The sequence below is a fragment of the Rhodotorula toruloides genome, assembly GCF_000320785.1.
Source record: "Rhodotorula toruloides NP11 unplaced genomic scaffold Scaffold20, whole genome shotgun sequence".
NCBI classification, from domain to species: domain Eukaryota; kingdom Fungi; phylum Basidiomycota; class Microbotryomycetes; order Sporidiobolales; family Sporidiobolaceae; genus Rhodotorula; species Rhodotorula toruloides.
In genome coordinates, this window is record NW_015622980.1 from 330,433 (window position 1) to 346,427 (window position 15,995).

At 63.0% G+C, this 15,995-nt stretch overlaps 4 protein-coding genes across 4 annotated transcripts; 3 read left to right on the forward strand and 1 right to left on the reverse strand.

Annotated features, from left to right (window-relative positions):
* Positions 1-204: 204 nt before the first annotated feature.
* Positions 205-4,156, forward strand: RHTO_03430 (protein of heat shock protein Hsp70 family; the record flags this gene model as incomplete). The annotated part of the gene is made up of 12 exons (XM_016417101.1): positions 205-1,628; positions 1,694-1,900; positions 2,004-2,185; positions 2,272-2,416; positions 2,528-2,758; positions 2,839-2,945; positions 3,003-3,128; positions 3,187-3,549; positions 3,608-3,679; positions 3,757-3,831; positions 3,890-4,066; positions 4,134-4,156. The coding sequence occupies 12 exons, from the start codon at positions 205-207 to the stop codon at positions 4,154-4,156; spliced, it is 3,132 nt and encodes a 1,043-aa protein (XP_016271630.1).
* Positions 4,157-4,482: 326 nt separating this feature from the next.
* RHTO_03431 (monovalent inorganic cation transporter) lies at positions 4,483-7,758 on the reverse strand (the record flags this gene model as incomplete). Its single annotated transcript, XM_016417102.1, has 9 exons — positions 4,483-4,818; positions 4,870-5,778; positions 5,837-6,039; positions 6,140-6,223; positions 6,331-6,479; positions 6,544-6,750; positions 6,832-7,042; positions 7,138-7,234; positions 7,636-7,758. The coding sequence occupies 9 exons, from the start codon at positions 7,756-7,758 to the stop codon at positions 4,483-4,485; spliced, it is 2,319 nt and encodes a 772-aa protein (XP_016271631.1).
* A 253-nt stretch (positions 7,759-8,011) lies between these two features.
* Positions 8,012-12,833, forward strand: RHTO_03432 (ATP-dependent RNA helicase A; the record flags this gene model as incomplete). Its single annotated transcript, XM_016417103.1, has 7 exons — positions 8,012-8,325; positions 8,401-8,508; positions 8,594-8,789; positions 8,852-9,110; positions 9,170-10,328; positions 10,389-11,622; positions 11,682-12,833. The coding sequence occupies 7 exons, from the start codon at positions 8,012-8,014 to the stop codon at positions 12,831-12,833; spliced, it is 4,422 nt and encodes a 1,473-aa protein (XP_016271632.1).
* Positions 12,834-13,083: 250 nt separating this feature from the next.
* Positions 13,084-15,613, forward strand: RHTO_03433 (PWWP domain protein; the record flags this gene model as incomplete). Its single annotated transcript, XM_016417104.1, has 6 exons — positions 13,084-13,622; positions 13,685-13,879; positions 13,936-15,076; positions 15,149-15,240; positions 15,299-15,457; positions 15,517-15,613. The coding sequence occupies 6 exons, from the start codon at positions 13,084-13,086 to the stop codon at positions 15,611-15,613; spliced, it is 2,223 nt and encodes a 740-aa protein (XP_016271633.1).
* Positions 15,614-15,995: the final 382 nt, after the last annotated feature.

Consider the following 15,995-nt stretch of genomic DNA (forward strand, 5'->3'; position numbering starts at 1 on the left):
CCTCGCTCCGACTCACTCATCTCGCGCGGAACTTGTCCGGACGTCTAGAGGGGCTGTTGAGCAGTACGTTGCACGAGCGAAGTGACGAGACAAGGCGATCACCTTCACGGAGTCGCTCGACTCGACCCGACCCACGAACACTCCGTCCTCGCCTCCCCAGCTTCGTACCGCCACGGATCCGGCGTGGACGCGCGTGCGGGAGGGATGAAGTCGTACCAGGAGATCGTGCGGACTTCGTCCAAGCGCGATCCAAGAAACGGGCGCGCCAATCCCCCCACCGCCGTCCCATCTTCACCGTTCGTTTCGCCTCCCTCGCACGCCTCGACAAACAGCGCTTTCTCGCCTATACCAAACGGGAACGGAACCGCGGACCGCGGGGCGGCTTCGGCGGAGACTGAGAGCGTCTCAGGCGCGTCCGAGAAGCGCAAGGGACGGTTCCATGGTCTCGCGAGGCTGCAGATTGGAAGCCTGGGACGGAAGGACAAGGGAAAGGGTAAGGCGAGTGCGCAGAACGGGACGCTCGCGGGGAACGAGGAAGAAGAGGGGACCTATGATGGATCCGAAGGTGGGCGCTACCTTGTTCCGCCGCCTATTGGTCCGAACGGCGCCATGATGCTCCCGCCTCCGCCTCATCACGCCTACCCTTACGCTTATCCGCCGCCAGGCCGACCCCCTTACCCTTACCCGCACGCCTATCCCGCACCGCCCTCAACTTCCGTCTCTTCGTCCGCACCCGTCACTACACCCGCAACAACCACCGGCGCCTCCACCTCGCCTACATCACCCAATACCCCTACCTCCGCCGCGCATTATTATCCTTACGTTGCGACTACGAGCCGACTAGCGCCGAAGCGACAGCACTCGAACCAGATGGCGAGTCCGCAGAGCTTTCGGTCTCGAGGGAGCGGTGCAGACGGGAACGGCGAGAACGGCGTGGACGCGGAGGAGAAAGAGGAGATGCTGGATGTGCTGCCGATGCAGAGACGGGACGTGTCTGGCTCATCGATGGGAGGACGAGGATCGCTGCCACCCGGCGCAGGTCCCCCAGCCCCATCTGCGGCGTACAGCCAAGCGCCCTCTATACGATCGTCTCCAGGTCGAAGAGGACGAGGTCGCTCTCCTTCAGTGATGTCGGCGCCTTCTGCTTCTCGGCCACCTCCGGTCCCGCCCTTCCCCTACCCTCCCTACCCGCCCTATCCACCTCCTCCCGGCTCAGCAGGATACCCCTACCCTCCCTACCCGCCATACCCTTACCCGCCTTATCCCCCCTACCCGCCGTACGGATATCCCGCCCTTCCTCCTCCCGCTCGAACACCCGGCCCGTCCGATTCCTACGGCGCTCGGCCACCCTTCCGTCCATCCGCATCTCAAGCGTCCTTCGGCACCGCTTCGACCTCTCAACGACCTCCGCCTCCGCCCTCGAACGCGCTCCCTCCGCCAGTCCCGTTCGGCCCGCATCCATTCTCCGCGCCTGTGCACCCGTCTTCTTCGGCAAGTGCGAATGCCGTCGCGCGGAATATGGCGAAGAGCGTGGGTCCTACGAGTCAGCCGAGAGAGATGGGCGGATCGGCGAGTAAGGGAAAGGCAAAGGAAGAGGAGGGGAAGATGAGTGTCGGTATTGACTTCGGGTGCGCTCTCGCTTGCTTTCTCTCCGCCTCTCGACCGCAAGTTGACGGACCGAGATTACGCGCAGAACGACCTTCACCGGCATCGCCTACGGCTCCTCGCGTCTCTTCTCCGGCCAGATTCGGCAGATCCTCTCCTGGCCAGGCTCGTACGAGACTTACCGCAAGGTCCCGACGTGCATCTTGTACGAGCAGAACAGTCCGGACGAGGAGGCCAAGATTGTCAGCTGGGGGCTCGAGGCGAAGAATGCGACTGTCACGAAGGGGCTGATCAAGTGAGTCGCGCTCCTGCGGCTGTCACCGCTTCTCACACGACCGTGTGCAAGCAATGTGTTCCTTCGCCGTCAGACTGGGCTGATGTTTCTGTGCCTCTTGCAGGTGCGAGTGGTTCAAGCTCCTCCTCTCGCCCGAATCGCTTCGCTCCGGCGTTCCCGATCCGTGGCTCCCGCCACTTCCTGTCGGCAAGAACGTCGTCGATGTCATCGCCGACTTCTTGCGCTGCATCTGGCGGTACGCAAGGCGGATGATCACGGAGGAGATCGGAAGTGTCGTCGACCTGAGTGCGTTCGAGAAGTCGTCCATGCTGCGTGCCTGCGTTTTAATAAAGCGGTTACTGACGGTTGCATGACTACCCATCGACTTGCAGATGCCGCCGATGTCCTCCTCACCGTTCCCGCCGCATGGGACGCCGCCGCTTGCTCGCTCATGCGTGAGAGCGCGCTTCGTGCCGGTCTCGTCCAGAGCTCGCGCGGTGGTGACACAGCGTGGAGGGACAGGCTGCAGATTATCACGTCAGTCGGTTCGAGGATTGCTGCCTGGGTCTCGGACGACGGCGCCACACCACGTCGTCGTTCTGCCTTTCTGATTGTTTTCCTGGAGCTGACGCGGAGTCCTGCTCGCAGCGAACCCGAAGCCGGCGCCATCCACGCCTCGACCCTCGCGACCCTCCACCACCTCCGGCCCTCGCAATGCTTCCTCCTCTGCGATGCAGGAGGCGGAACCGTCGATACGGGCGTCTACAAACTGATGGGTCAACTCTCCGAGCTCGAGATCGCCGAGATGTGTGTGCGGAGCGGGGCGAATACGGGAAGCTTGTTTGTCGACCTCAAGTTTGAAGAGTTGCTCAGGCGGATGTAAGTCGCGACGGTTTTCGCTTCGGCGTGGCGATTTGTCCTTCGCTCGTCGCTGATGTACTGGCCATTTGCGCCTGCAGCCTGAAGGACCACCCAGTGCACCTCGAGCCGGCATCGATGGCGACCTTCATCCACGCTTTCGCCGAGGGAGACAAGCTCGCCTACCACGGTACCGCCGAAGACGATGGTGCGTAGGGATACTTCCCTCTGCCATTCGCTCCTGCTGACAGTTCTCGTCTTGCAGAGGCCATCTTCCGGTTCAACTGCTTCAACGTTGAGGACTCGCACGACCCCGCCGTCGGCTTGGAGTTCGGCGAACTCGCCATCCCGGGCAAGGTGCTCAAGACGGAGGTCTTTGACCCGATCATCGGTACGCGTTGAGCTTGTCCGCACCTGCTCACGCTGACCGCTGACGACCGCGCCCGCAGAGCAAGTCCTTGAGCTCCTCTCGACCCAGATCGCCAAGATTGGTTCCACCCCGCTTGACGCTATCATCCTCGTCGGCGGTTTCGCGGCGTCCGAGTACCTCTACACCCGCGTCCGACAAGCCTTCGGCGCTGTCGTCCCTGTCATCGTCCGCCCGCAAGACTGTGACACCGCAACTCTCCGGGGAGCGGCTCGCTACGGTCTCGGCTTGCGGCAGGGCAAAGCGGGCGTCAGCAGCGTCATCAGTCCGCGCAGCTACTGCATGAAGAGCAGGTTGCCGGCCGAGCAGGAGGACCATTGGCGAAGGCCCGAGTTCGTCACGACGAACGATGGCGGGACGGTCGTGTGCGAGAACCGGCTGAGCTGTGCGTTCAGGTTTATTCGATTGAGGCCGGGCGCTCAATTGACCACTTCGCTTTGCAGACCTCATCGCCAAGGGCGCCGTCTTGCGCAAGGGCGAGCGGTTGCGATCTCGCTTCTGCAAGTTTGTCAAGGGTGCGTCGACGAAGTCGCAGCAGTGTGGATGCGACTTGAGCTGATACAGTTGTGCTGTGCGCCCCGGTCGAACGCAGACCCTCGCGACTCGGTCTTTACCGCCCACCTCTTCGTCTCGAATTCGGAGGAGCTGTACCGCTATACCGACGAGGGTGAGTGCAAGCGTTCGACTTCCTCTTATGCCTGTATTGACGCAGGCTATTCCCACAGGCGACTTGACCGAACTCTGCCGCTGGACCGTCGACCTCGCCGCGTTGCCCAAGTTCCACCAGATCGCCGAGGAGAACGGCGGCGGATACATCGAGTTTGACCTCGGCCTGCAGCTCGACAGTGCCGAAGTGCGCGGCGTCTTGATGACCGAGGACGGCGTTGAATGTGGCGCAGCCAGTGCGTCCGATTCGCTTTTCTCTGCTATGTCGTCTTCGCTCGCTAACTCTTCCTACCCCTCGCACAGCCTTCGAATTCCTCGGCGCTTAGCATGGCGCATCTCCCTCCCTCCCCCTTACATTTTCGCGCTGGTCGTTAAGTCCCCGGCTCTCTGGATAGACGGGACTCGCAGCTCTGTTGTAACACAAGGTTTTGCGAACAGATCTTCACTCGCTGGCGATGCGCTTCACAGCGAAGCAAGTTGCGAGGGACTAGTGTGGTCGAACCGCTTGACCTTCCTCGTTCGTTGAAACGCACTTTCCTCAGCTGTACTTGCGCTTTCGCGGTTCGCGTTACTCTCAAGGCATGCGAAGAGGTCTCGTGAAGTAATGCAGTGCAGCGTGACGGTATTCTGAAGGCAAGCGAGCTCGCAAACATCATCGTCGCCCATCCGTTCCGCCGCTTGATCCGCCAGACAGCTCGTACCCCTCTCCCGGTTGCATCGCCGAGCCTCTCCGACCGCCGAATGGCTGTACGGGAATTGCAGGACCGCCTAACGACCCGGCGGAGCCGGTTGGCGTATGAGGTTGTGAGCCGGACGAGCGGGCGCGAGGAGCTGGTCGCGTGTCGAGTGAGCGCGAGGATGCGGCGGCAGTCAGGTCGATTGAAGGGTACGGAGAGTTGGGCGAGGCGAAGGCGGGAGTTGGAGGGGCGGGCGTCGACGGACCTTGCGACGAGGACAAGGCAGGCGCGACGAGTGCGGTGACGATGTCCTGCGAGGGAGGAGGTTAGCGAGAGAAGCAGCACAAGGAGCCAGCACTCACTGAAAAGCTCTTGTTCCTCCCCGCTCCGCCGGCGTACATGCCCTCGCCGCCCTCTTCGTCGCCCTCGAGCCCCACGCGGTCCACCGCGAACGACGACTTCTTCGCTCGCGCCGCCATCTTCTTGCTCCGCTCGTGTCGGTTCGCAGTCGTGTTGCTGAAGACGGGCAGGAGGTACTGCTCGTCGAGTGCCGACCAGACCTGGCCGAGTCCGCCGCCTGGCAGGAGTTGCGCCGACGAGGCCGATGGATCTGCTGCGAGCGGGTCAGAGGGCGACGGAAGCACGTCCGGGTCGGAGTCTTCGGACGAGGCAGAGTTGTCGGACGCGACGTAGACTTGCGGTCGTCGCGGCGAAGGAACTCTGGCGGCGCCTAGACGACCTGCTGATCCGCGGCGAGGCTGCTGGTCGCGGTAAGGCGATGTCGACTGGTCGAAGTCACCCGTGCTGAGCCTGCCGTTGCCTTGACTGGCGAAATGGTGGCTCGTCGCGGAGACCCCTCCTCCGCCAACTCCCAGTGGCAACGACCGCCTCTTCATCCTTCGCGCCTCGACGTCCGCACCGTCCGAATTGACGAGATTGTAGACGCCCTCCTCGTCCTCGCTGTCGCTCAGCTCCTCTTCGACACCTGTACGAATCCCGAGGATTTCGATCATCCGCTGAATGGTGCCGCCAAAAACGACGACCGTCAAGACCACTGTGACGAGCACCGTTGTCCTGAGCGCCACCGCATGCTCGCCCTTCATGCCTTCAGCGAGAGCGACGCCGACTGCTCCGCGCAGACCCGCCCAGAAGAGCATCATTTGGTAGCTGTGCGGGAGCTCGTCGGTCCGGGCGCCGCGGGCGCGGAAGACGACGTTGATGACCTTGGAGATCGGGAAGACGGCGCAGTACCGGGCGACACAGACGGCGAACTGCGAGGGAGCACGTCAGCGAACTGCTCGAGAGAAGGTGAGAGGAACGGATGCAAACCGCAGTGACGAGGATGAAGATCGGCTTGTAGACGAGCTGAGTCTGCGTGAAGAGGGAGAGGCCGAGGTAGATGAAGATGAAGTTCTCGGCGAGCGACGCGAGGATCCCGAAGATCGCTCGCGTCGCCCGCTGAGAACTTCGTGACATATTGTGGTAGGCATAGTGCTTCAGGGTGATGCCGCAAAACAAGAGGGAGACGATGCCTATACAGAGGAGAGATGCAAGCGAAAGTTGGCCGGGAAGGTAGAAGATGTGGGAGTCGAAGATCAGCACGCGGTGCTCTAGAGGAATGGCGAAACGCACCGCTCATGGACATGGCGTTCGAGAAGAAGTAGCTCGTGTAGGCGATCAGGAGGACGAGGCACGCTTCGATCTCGGTGTATCGGCCTGCACGACGCAGCGAAGCAATATCAGCCAACTGACCAACTTCTCATAGGAGACTACGCCGTCACGGCCGACAATGGTGTTCCAAAGCTGAGCCAGCGCCGACTCACCCAACTCGGAGTGCTTGAGCATGAGCGAGCAGCTGAGGCCGAAGATGACGCCGAGTGCCATCGAGATAAAGAAGGTGAGGAGGAAGATCCCTGTGCCGTGGAAGAAGGAGAGGAGGTGGATTTTTTCGCCGTGAAATTGCGAGAGTGTTCTGTGTGACGAGCAGGGGGCGGAGTCAGCGAGCGGGAGGCAGATGGGCTAGAGTGCGAACGCACTCGAACATGACGATCGCAACCGCGTCGTTGAGGATACTCTCGCCGAAGATGACCGAGTAGAGCTTCGGGTCGACGTGGTGCGCGTTGAAGATGGCGAGGATCGTAACGGGGTCGGTCGCGGAGAGGGTCGAGCCGAAGAGGAGGCATTCGATGATGGTGAGGGAGAGGCCTTCGAGGCCGAGGAGGGAGTAGAGGTAGACGATGACGCTGTGGGTTGCACATTGTGAGCTACTGGCGCTCGACACGCGGTGCAAGCGAGGGAAGCGCAAGCTGCCCGAGGAGACGCACCCGAGTACAACCGCACTGATGAAAGTCCCCGCAAACGCAAAGCTGAGGATGACCGCAAAGTTGCGGAAGAAGTTCTCCTGTTTGAGCTGGTAGCCAGAGTTGAGGATGATGGGCGGGAGGAGGACGTTGAGGAGGATGGTCGACTTGAAGGCGATCATGTCTTGCACGACGTGGCCGGGCGCGAGGCGGACGAGTGCGCCGACGCACATGCCTGTTGAGGGCGTCGCGAAAGAGAAACGAGGCAGGGGCGGCGTTGGACGTCAGCGATTTCCAGCCTCGCACGCTCGAAACATCTCGGAAACGCACCGCTGAACATGGCGACGATCGTCTCATGGATGCTCCTGATCCGTCGGACTTTCAGGTAGTACGAAACCCAGAAAGAAAGAATCAGGAGGAGGAGGACCTGCACAAGGAGGGACGGAGGTCAGCATTTGGCTCGTCGCGCTCTGAGATGGCTGCGGTTGCGGCGCAGGATCTCCATTCCAAATCCATCCCTCCTGACGTGCGTTCTGGCCATCAAACGATGCGCGAACGCGCATTTCGCCTCTCCACCCAATCTCCCCACCGAGAAACGAAGCGTGAGGACCGGGTGCAACTGCCCGCGGAACCTCGCCGATAGCACCACCGAATACCTTGCCGAGCGGTGCACCCTGCAGTGACCCGCCAGCCTATCCCGCCATCATTCCATGCCAAGTCTCCCGTGTTCCCGCAGCTCCACGACAATCTCGAAAGCCACCCTGCGCCCCCCACACCTCTGATAGACTCGCGCAGTGGCGGATCGTACGCTCCGAGGGTGCGACTGACCAGCAAGAGTGCGCGCGAGCTCCACAGCTCTTGTACTTCGGGGTCGAGTTCGATGTCGTCGAGCGGGGAGGATGCTGGCGGTGTCGGCGAAGGGAGCGGGATGCCCCCGTTCGGGTTGTTCATGGCTCAGCGTCGAGCGTAGAGTCTGCCAGACCCGATCCAGCACAGTCTCAGGAGGATGTGTGAAGAGCGAGCGGGTGATCGAGGTTGTAATGAGCTGATTACCCCAATTTGTATTCGTGAATAGCAAAGGATTACCCGATGAGCTTCGTCGGCGGGTTGACCCTGAACACAACCCCAGCTCATGCTGGTGAGGTCGCTGTTGTTGCTGCGAGCCGCCACACACGCTGCCAGACCGTCGCTGCTCCGCCAGTGCATGCCCGCGAGCCGCAACGCCCGCCCCCGACCGCTCGACTCGCTCTCGTCCACTTTCCTCTCGCCGCCGACACACCACAACCGCACGCTCAGGACATCGGCTGCGCTCGAGATGAACTCGACTGGATCGCTGGGACACCCTCGGAGGCGCGGCGGAGCTGGCGCAGGCGGCAGGAAGCGCGGAGGAGCAGGCGGCGCAGGGCCGTCGAGATCCGCAAAGGTGCCGCTACCAACCGCCCCCGGTCCGCTGCACGACAAGACCTACGTCGAGTCGGTGTACGCAGCGATGGGCGGGAGGGGCAAGCCACCACCCAAGTGCGTCCACTCCCGAACAGCCTTTGATCTTGCGAGAAGTTGAGCTGATCGTACCGCATTCTTTGTGAATGACAGGCTGATCGAGAACGCCAAGGGCGTCATTTCAAACTACGTCAAGGCGCTCGGTGGAGAGCCAAAGTACGAGGCGAAGAAGGTGAATGTCCTGGGCGAGGAGGTTACGCGGTGCGTTCATCCTGCCAGCTTTCTCCCCTTCGTACGGTCTACAGTCGTCAGGAGGATCCGCGCTGACGAAGGGTGGCTTTCACAGAGTAACCATTGTCGCCGATCCCGATCCTCCAGCGAACCAGCAGTCCTGGAGCTACAACTCTGCTTCCGGCCCTTCGCTTCCTCCCATGATCCAGCCTATCGTCGGAACGGGAGATGCGAAGACGGCGAAGGAAGCGGAGAAGCTTGCGGCGTTGCATGCGTGCATGCAGTTGAGTGCGAAGGGGCTGTTCACAAGCGTGCGTCCAGCTTTCTCCTTGGCTTCGTCAATTCCGCTCACGACTGATCTTGATTTCCGCAGAGCAACCTCCCTCTCCGCGCGAAAGGCGGTTTCCCTCCCACAGCAGCAAAACCCGCCGCCCAAACCCCCACCTCGTACGCCCCGTCCTCCTTCTTCGACGGTCCTGCCAACTCGACGACCTACAATTCGACTGGTCCTGCCCCTATGGCCGTCGACGCGGCCGCGCCGCCCCCTCCGACTAACAACGGCTCGACGGTCACGCTTTCGAATGGAGACCGGGTCTCGCTTGAGGAGGCGAGGGCGTTCATGGATTTCTATTGTGCGTCGACGCGATTTTTATCAGTGAAGCTCAAGCTGACGGCGCGGACGAGCTTACAGGCCAGCGCTTCAACTTTGACAAGCCGTCGCTCGAAGCGCGGCCGGTCAAGATCGACCAGCCTGCGCCTTTCACGCGGGGTCGCAGACGAGTCAAGGGCAACCAGAAGGGCCAGTGGCGCGCGACGCTGCGCGTCGCCGGCGCACAAATCGGTGTGGGCGAGGCGGCGTCCAAGAAGGACGCCGAGCGACGCGCCTACCTCGACACGGCGCTCTATCTCGAGTCGTGCGACCCGGGCTTGTGGGACGCGTGGAAGCAGCGCAAACTCGACAAGCTCGTCTCGAAAGGCGAGTTGCCGCCCCACGTCTCGTTCGATGTTGGGTCGGCCGAGGTCGAGGAGGAGCTGAACCAGGCGGTGTGGGAGGGTCAGGAGAGCGAGTTGTATCGGCGCGCGAAGGAGATGGTTGAGCGCGAGCACAAGAAGGCGCAGGAGCAGTGGGAGCGGGCGAAGCGCGGTGGAGGTGCGGACGCAGCGACGGCGGCTTCGACCAACGCGCCGGCTGTCGACCCGGCTGCGCAGGCCGCCCAGGCCGAGTTACGCCAGAAGCGACTCGAAGCCAAGTCGCAGATGCTCTTCACCCGCCTCCAGAACTACCAGGCTTCGACTGAGCCCGCAGTCGAGAAGATGCGGAAGCAGCGCGCCTCCCTTCCCGTCACTTCGCACGCCGACTCGGTCATCGCCAAGATCAACACCTCGCCCGTCGTCGTCTGTCTCGCCGCGACCGGTTCCGGAAAGACCACCCAGCTCCCGCAGCTCATCCTCGACGATGCGATCATGGCCAAGGAGGGCGCAAAGTGCAATATCGTCTGCACACAGCCTCGCCGTATCGCCGCCATCTCGGTTGCTGAGCGTGTCGCGAAGGAGCGTGGCGAGTCGATTGGCGACTCGGTCGGTTACCAGGTCAGGTTCGAGTCGAAGCCGCCTCGCAAGGACGGCAGCATCCTCTTCTGCACGACGGGTCTCTTCCTCCGACGCATGCAGGCCGACCTCGACCGCGGACCTTCGGCGAACCAGGAGAGCTTCCTCGATGGCGTGACGCACATTTGCGTTGACGAGGTCCACGAGCGCGACGTCGACACCGACTTGTTGCTGTTCGTTCTCAGGCGCTTGCTGCACGAGAGGCGGAAACAGGGCAAGGCCGAGGTCAAGGTCATCCTCATGTGCGTTTCGCGATTTCTCCTGCCAGATTCCGTCTCACGCGCTGACCTCGCTTTTCGCAGGTCCGCCACAATCGACCCTCGCCTCTTCACCAACTACTTCGCCGACCCCGACACTCGCCTGCCCGCGCCCGTCATTGATGTGCCCGGACGGTCTTTCCCCGTCGAGAAGCACTGGCTCGACGAGACGATGCAGGAGTTGCGGGCGATGAAGATCCCGAGGAACGAGGGAGGATGGGTCTTCGAGGACGAGTCTGTGCAGAAGTACCTCGCCAGGGAGCTCGTCTCGCGCTTGCCTATCGACGAGCGGACAGGCAAAGTCGTCGGCGAGATCGACGACCTCGACATGCCTTACCCGCTTCTCGCCCTTCTCGTCGCGCATGTCTTGCGCAAGTCGGACGACGGACACGTCCTCGTCTTCCTGCCGGGATGGGAGGAGATTCAGGCCGTCGTCAAGATCCTCCAGGCTCCCCGCCAGTTCCCTCTCTTTGGCATCGACTTCATGTCGAAGGACTACGAGATCCACATCCTCCACTCGACTGTCCCCCTCGCCGACCAGCAAGCCGTCTTCGAGCCTCCTCCCAAGGGCATCCGCCGCATTGTCCTGTCGACCAACATCGCCGAGACGTCCGTCACGATTCCCGACGTCGTCTACGTCGTCGACGCAGCCAAGTGCAAGGAGAAGCGCTACGACCCGCAGCGCCGCCTTTCGCAGCTCGTCTCGGCATGGACCGGTACTTCGAACGTCCTCCAGCGCGCAGGTCGTGCAGGTCGCCACCGCCCTGGCGAGTACTACGGCATCGTCTCGCGCGCTCGCTTCGAGGCGATGGACATCCACCAGACGGTCGAGATGCTCCGCACCGACCTCGCGTCCACCGCCATGCACGTCACTGGGTTGCAACTGCCCGGCTTGACCGTCGCCGACGTGCTCGGATCGACTATCCAGCCTCCCGAGCCGCAGCGTGTTGTCGCCGCTCTGCAGACTCTCCTCCACGTCGGCGCCATCGACCGCGACGAGAAGCTCACCTCGCTCGGACGCGTCCTCCTTCAGCTTCCCGTCGAGGCAGCGATCGGCAAGCTCTGCCTCCTCGGCTCCTTCTTCCGCTGCCTCGAACCCGCCGTCACCCTCGCTGCCATCCTCACCAACCGCGATCCGTTCATGTCGCCGCCTGCCGCCAAGGAGGAGGCTGACCGCGTCAAGAACTCGTGGGCGCCTCCCGAGTTCCGCAGTGATCCCCTCACCATCCTCCGCGCGTACACGACGTGGGAGGAGATGCAGAAGTCGAACCAGTACCAGGTGCGTGGCCCGCGGGTTCTACTACATCATCGCTTTTCTGACTTTTCTCCATTCTGCAGCGCGCAAACTCCTTCGCCTACAACAACTTCCTCTCGAAGCCGTCCCTTCTCAACATTCTCAAGATCAAGGAACACCTCATCTCCTCTCTCGACCGTGCCGGTGTCCTGCAAATCTCGGCTGGCGGCGCGGCAGCTCCTGCGCAACCCGCTTTCGGCCGTGGTCGCTTCGCTCGCGGACCCGTCCAGATCCCCCCCGAACTCAACGAGAACGGCCACCTCCTCCCTCTCCTCTCCGCCCTCATCGCCACCGCCGTCGCGCCCAACTTTGCCATCCGAACGGGATCGTCGACGTTGCGGACGAGCCAGGACAAGTCCTGCATGATCCACCCGTCGTCGGTCAACTCGAAGCGGAACGAGAAGAGCGCGGCGTCTCGGCAGATCTACGCCTTCGGCGAAAAGTCGCGGACGGGTCCGATCGGCAGCAAGTCTGGCGGACAGACCTTCCTGCGCTCGACGACGAGGATCGACCCGCTCGGCTACATGCTCTTCGGCGCGTACGACCTCCGCGTCACGCAGGAGGGTCTCGACTGCGACGGCTGGTTGCCCATCGTCGCGTCGAACAAGACGAGCGCCGTCATCCTCGACGACGTCGAGCGTCTGAAGAACATCCTCGACCTCTCGCTTCTCCGCGTCTTCGAGGGTCTCAATGCCTCGCTCTTGCGGGGCCGCGGCCGTGGACCTCAACAGCAGCAACGAGGCCCGCGTGGTCGGCAGTTCGAGAAGGACGACGAAGACGAGGACGAGGCGGACGAGGAGATGGTCGACCGGAACGACCCGACCCTGTCGTCGGTCGAGGTGCAGGACCTCGACAACCTCACGCGAAACGTCGTCGACCTCATCCAGGACTACCACAACTCGATGGGCCCTGCATCGGGTGTCGGCTCCTCTCGCGCGAGCACGCGGCCGTCCTCGCCTTCGGGCCTCCGCCCTCTCCAGCAGGCGCGGATGTACACCTCGGGCGCGGCGACGCCCGCGACGTCTGCATCGCACGCTGGCACGCCCTACTCGTCACGACCACCGAGCGCTGGCGGAACCAACGTCTACCGCCCGCCTGGCGCAGGAGCGGGACCGATGCAGGTCGACTCGCGGGGCGGCGGCGGCGGTTTCGGCGCAGGCAGTGCGCCGTCTGGAGGCAACTGGAGGAGGGGCTGAACCTTTGCTTGTTGTAGACTACTCGTAGCTCGCTCAGCGCAACCTCGCTCACCTCATACACTGTTCGCTGCTCGAGCCTGGCGCTTCCTGCTCGCCTTTGTCCTTGTTGTGAGCTCCCTCTGCACTGCTCTGCAACTCTGTAGAAGCCCTCAGGCTTTCGTCGACGTGCGACTCCTCCTCCCCCACCGACGCCGACACCACCCTTGACCCCGCCGCTCTTCTCGCTCGCCTCGCTGCAAGCTCGCGCACGATGGACGGTGCACAGGTGGACTTAGGGAATGCGGGGATGGTCGCTCAAGCTTCTCGCGCTGCTTCGCCGACCGTCGACACTCACCCAAACACCGACTCGACTTCACCCATCATCGAGCACTACGCCGCCTTGCTTGGCGCCTTGCTGGATTCTGTGCGAGGGAACATGTCGTCGTACAAGGTGCCGGCACTGCAGGGGTCGCCGCTGGACGGTGCAAGCGACTGGCCATCTCTTCGACTCTCTCTCCGATCCGCCCTTGGCACGCCCAGCTCCGCCTTCGTCGCCGACGCAGCGTCAATCTACACAGGGACTGCACATCGACCGAAAGAGCGCGCGGCGCAGGTGATTGCTGCGATGGAGCGGATTGGGCCGGCCAAGTTGGCTGAGGGATGTATCGAGCTCGAAAGGGAGGCCTTCGCTGGTGCAGGCGGTAAGGAGAAGTCAGCAGGGCGTCAAGCGTGGTACGGTGCTGCCGAGGCGATCTCCTGGCTGTACGCCGTTCGGTCAGCGTTCCTCTGGGACGGCTCGTCCGACATCAGGTGCGTTCGAGAGTCTCTTCGAGCACTCAGCGGTACAGAGCTGACATTGAACGGCCGTGCAGTCCCGCTCAACCGACGAACCCTCTCCCGTCGAAAGCACCTGCTCCTCCAGCTCCCTTCGGCTTTCACTCTGCCCCTTCGGCTCCCATCTCGACTGCGCCCGCACAACTACCGCCTTCCGCTCCTCTCGCCTTCGGTTTCGCGCCGCCTCCCGCGCCAGGATCGATCGCGAAGCAGCAGGAAGAGAAGAAGATGCGGTGCGTCGACAATGCATCTCCTGCTACGCTTGCCCACTGACTCGCCCATTCTCCAGCCTTGCCGCCTCCGTGGCGCAGCCGCACCCTGTGCCTGCCGCAGCGCCGTCGCGTCCTACTTTCTGGCCAACTCCAGCTGCCTCGACATCGTCAGCTGCCGCACCAGCACTCCCAGCTTCAAACCCTTCTCCTCAGCCGTTCGCATCGCAAGTTCCGGCTGCTCGACCCGCACCGTTCGCCCAATCGTCGGCAGGTCCTTCTCAGTCAAAGGCGGCAGCCTTCGCGTCCGCCATGTCTGCACTTTCGAGCGCCTCGCCCGCGTCGACTTCAGCAGCCGTTGCGCCCGCTCCAGCGCCTGCGGCAGCAGCCCCGCCCATCGCCCCTGCTCCCGTCGCCCCAGCCGTCCCCGCCGTCCCTATCGCCACCTCCTCTGCGCGAGAGAGTCCCGCTCCAGCACCCGGCTCATCGCACAGCACTCCCGCCCCAATCTTCGAGACTCCCCCCGTCCTCCCTACCGGTCCTCCCTCAGCTGGTTTCGCACCTCCTCCGCCTCCATCCGCGCCTGGTTCGGCGTCGGGCGCGGCTGCAGTCGATGTCAAGCCCAAGATCCGGAAGCAGCGCGCTTCGACGGGCGGGATTGGGACGAAGAAGGGGAAGGCGAAGGGTGACGAGGACGATGACGGATACATGCCTGCTGGTGCGCGTAGGGCGGCCCCGAACGGCGGTCGAGCAGGGAGCGAGAGGCCGCAAAGGAAGAGGAGGGCGCCGCTTCGGTTGCAGGATGAGGGGGAGGAGGTTGGCGGGGAATACGATTCGTGGGAGGAGGAATGGGGGAGTTACCTGGAAAACGGCGCAGGAGAGGAAAAGAAGAAGCGGCGAAGGACTTTCAGCGGATTCGACGACCCGTCGGACGAAGACGACGACTTTGACGATGCGGAGCTGGACGTCGAGGAGCTTGACGAGCTCGGCAGCGATTACGAGGAGCAGGTGGCGCGCAAGAAGGCGAAGAAGGCGAAGGGTGCGAACGGGGGAGCGGGCTCGGGCAGACCAGGGAGGAAGCGAGGATCGCTTGCGGGAAGTGGGTTGACGGAGCAGGAGCAGGCCGAGGAGGACGAGCGCTTGTTGAACGACCCGGACCGCTTCAAGATTGGTCAGGCGGTGATGGCAAAGTTCCCGAACTACAACTTCTGGCCGTCGGTGGTGCGTAACGACTCGCCCCACGACTCGCTCCACGTATGGGGCTTCGATTGAACTGACGATTGGTTCCCCCAGGTCCTCGACCACCGCACTCCGCCTGCGAACACGCAGGGCAAGCGCACACCGGGCGCATACCTCGTCAAAAGCGTGCCGACGGGCGGCGACCAGTACGTTGCGCTTCCTCCCTTTCGCGCAAGAAACGCCGCTCACTCGTCTCGCGCGCAGCCGCTGGGTCTCGCCAGACGACTCGTCAATCGTTCCGCTCACGCCAACACAGCTCGACGACATCATCCTCGCGCGGTACAAGTCTGCGCCGCCAACGAGCTGGCAGAAGTGGAGGGGCGAGCTGGTCGATGCCGCGCTGCTCATCAAGGATCCCGAGAAGTGCGTCCGGTGCTCGCGCACGGCTGCTGACTAGTAGCTGACCTACCGTGCGCTCGCAGGCTCAAGGAGTGGCTCTCGCAACCGACACCGGCCGAGCTGTACCAACTCGAGCAGGCGGAGAAGAAGCGGGCGAAGCGCATGTCGGCGTTCTACTAATCCCCGCTTGTCCATCTCTCTATCTTATCTTGATGGCGGGTAATGCAGCTTGAAGAACGAGCGCCGGCGTCGCTTTGTACGTTCAGCGAGGAGAGCAAGTTGGGAAGGTCGATGGTCCGCTCGAGTCCGCGGATCATCTTCGACGCACTGGCCTTTTCGGGACCCTGTGGGGTCCACCAGCAAGCCTGGAACGTCGCTCAGGCGGGAGGAGGTGGTCGACGCACCCCTCCTCGCACTCTTGCTCTCTCACCCTGCCATCGACCGCTCGCTCTGGCTCAGGCGCTCCCGCTGGCTCTGCTACGAGCCATAGTTTCTGCCCTCGCACACGCACTCGCGCCTCTTGTCCCCAGGTGGCTCAAGGCGCTTCTCGTCCTCCCACACA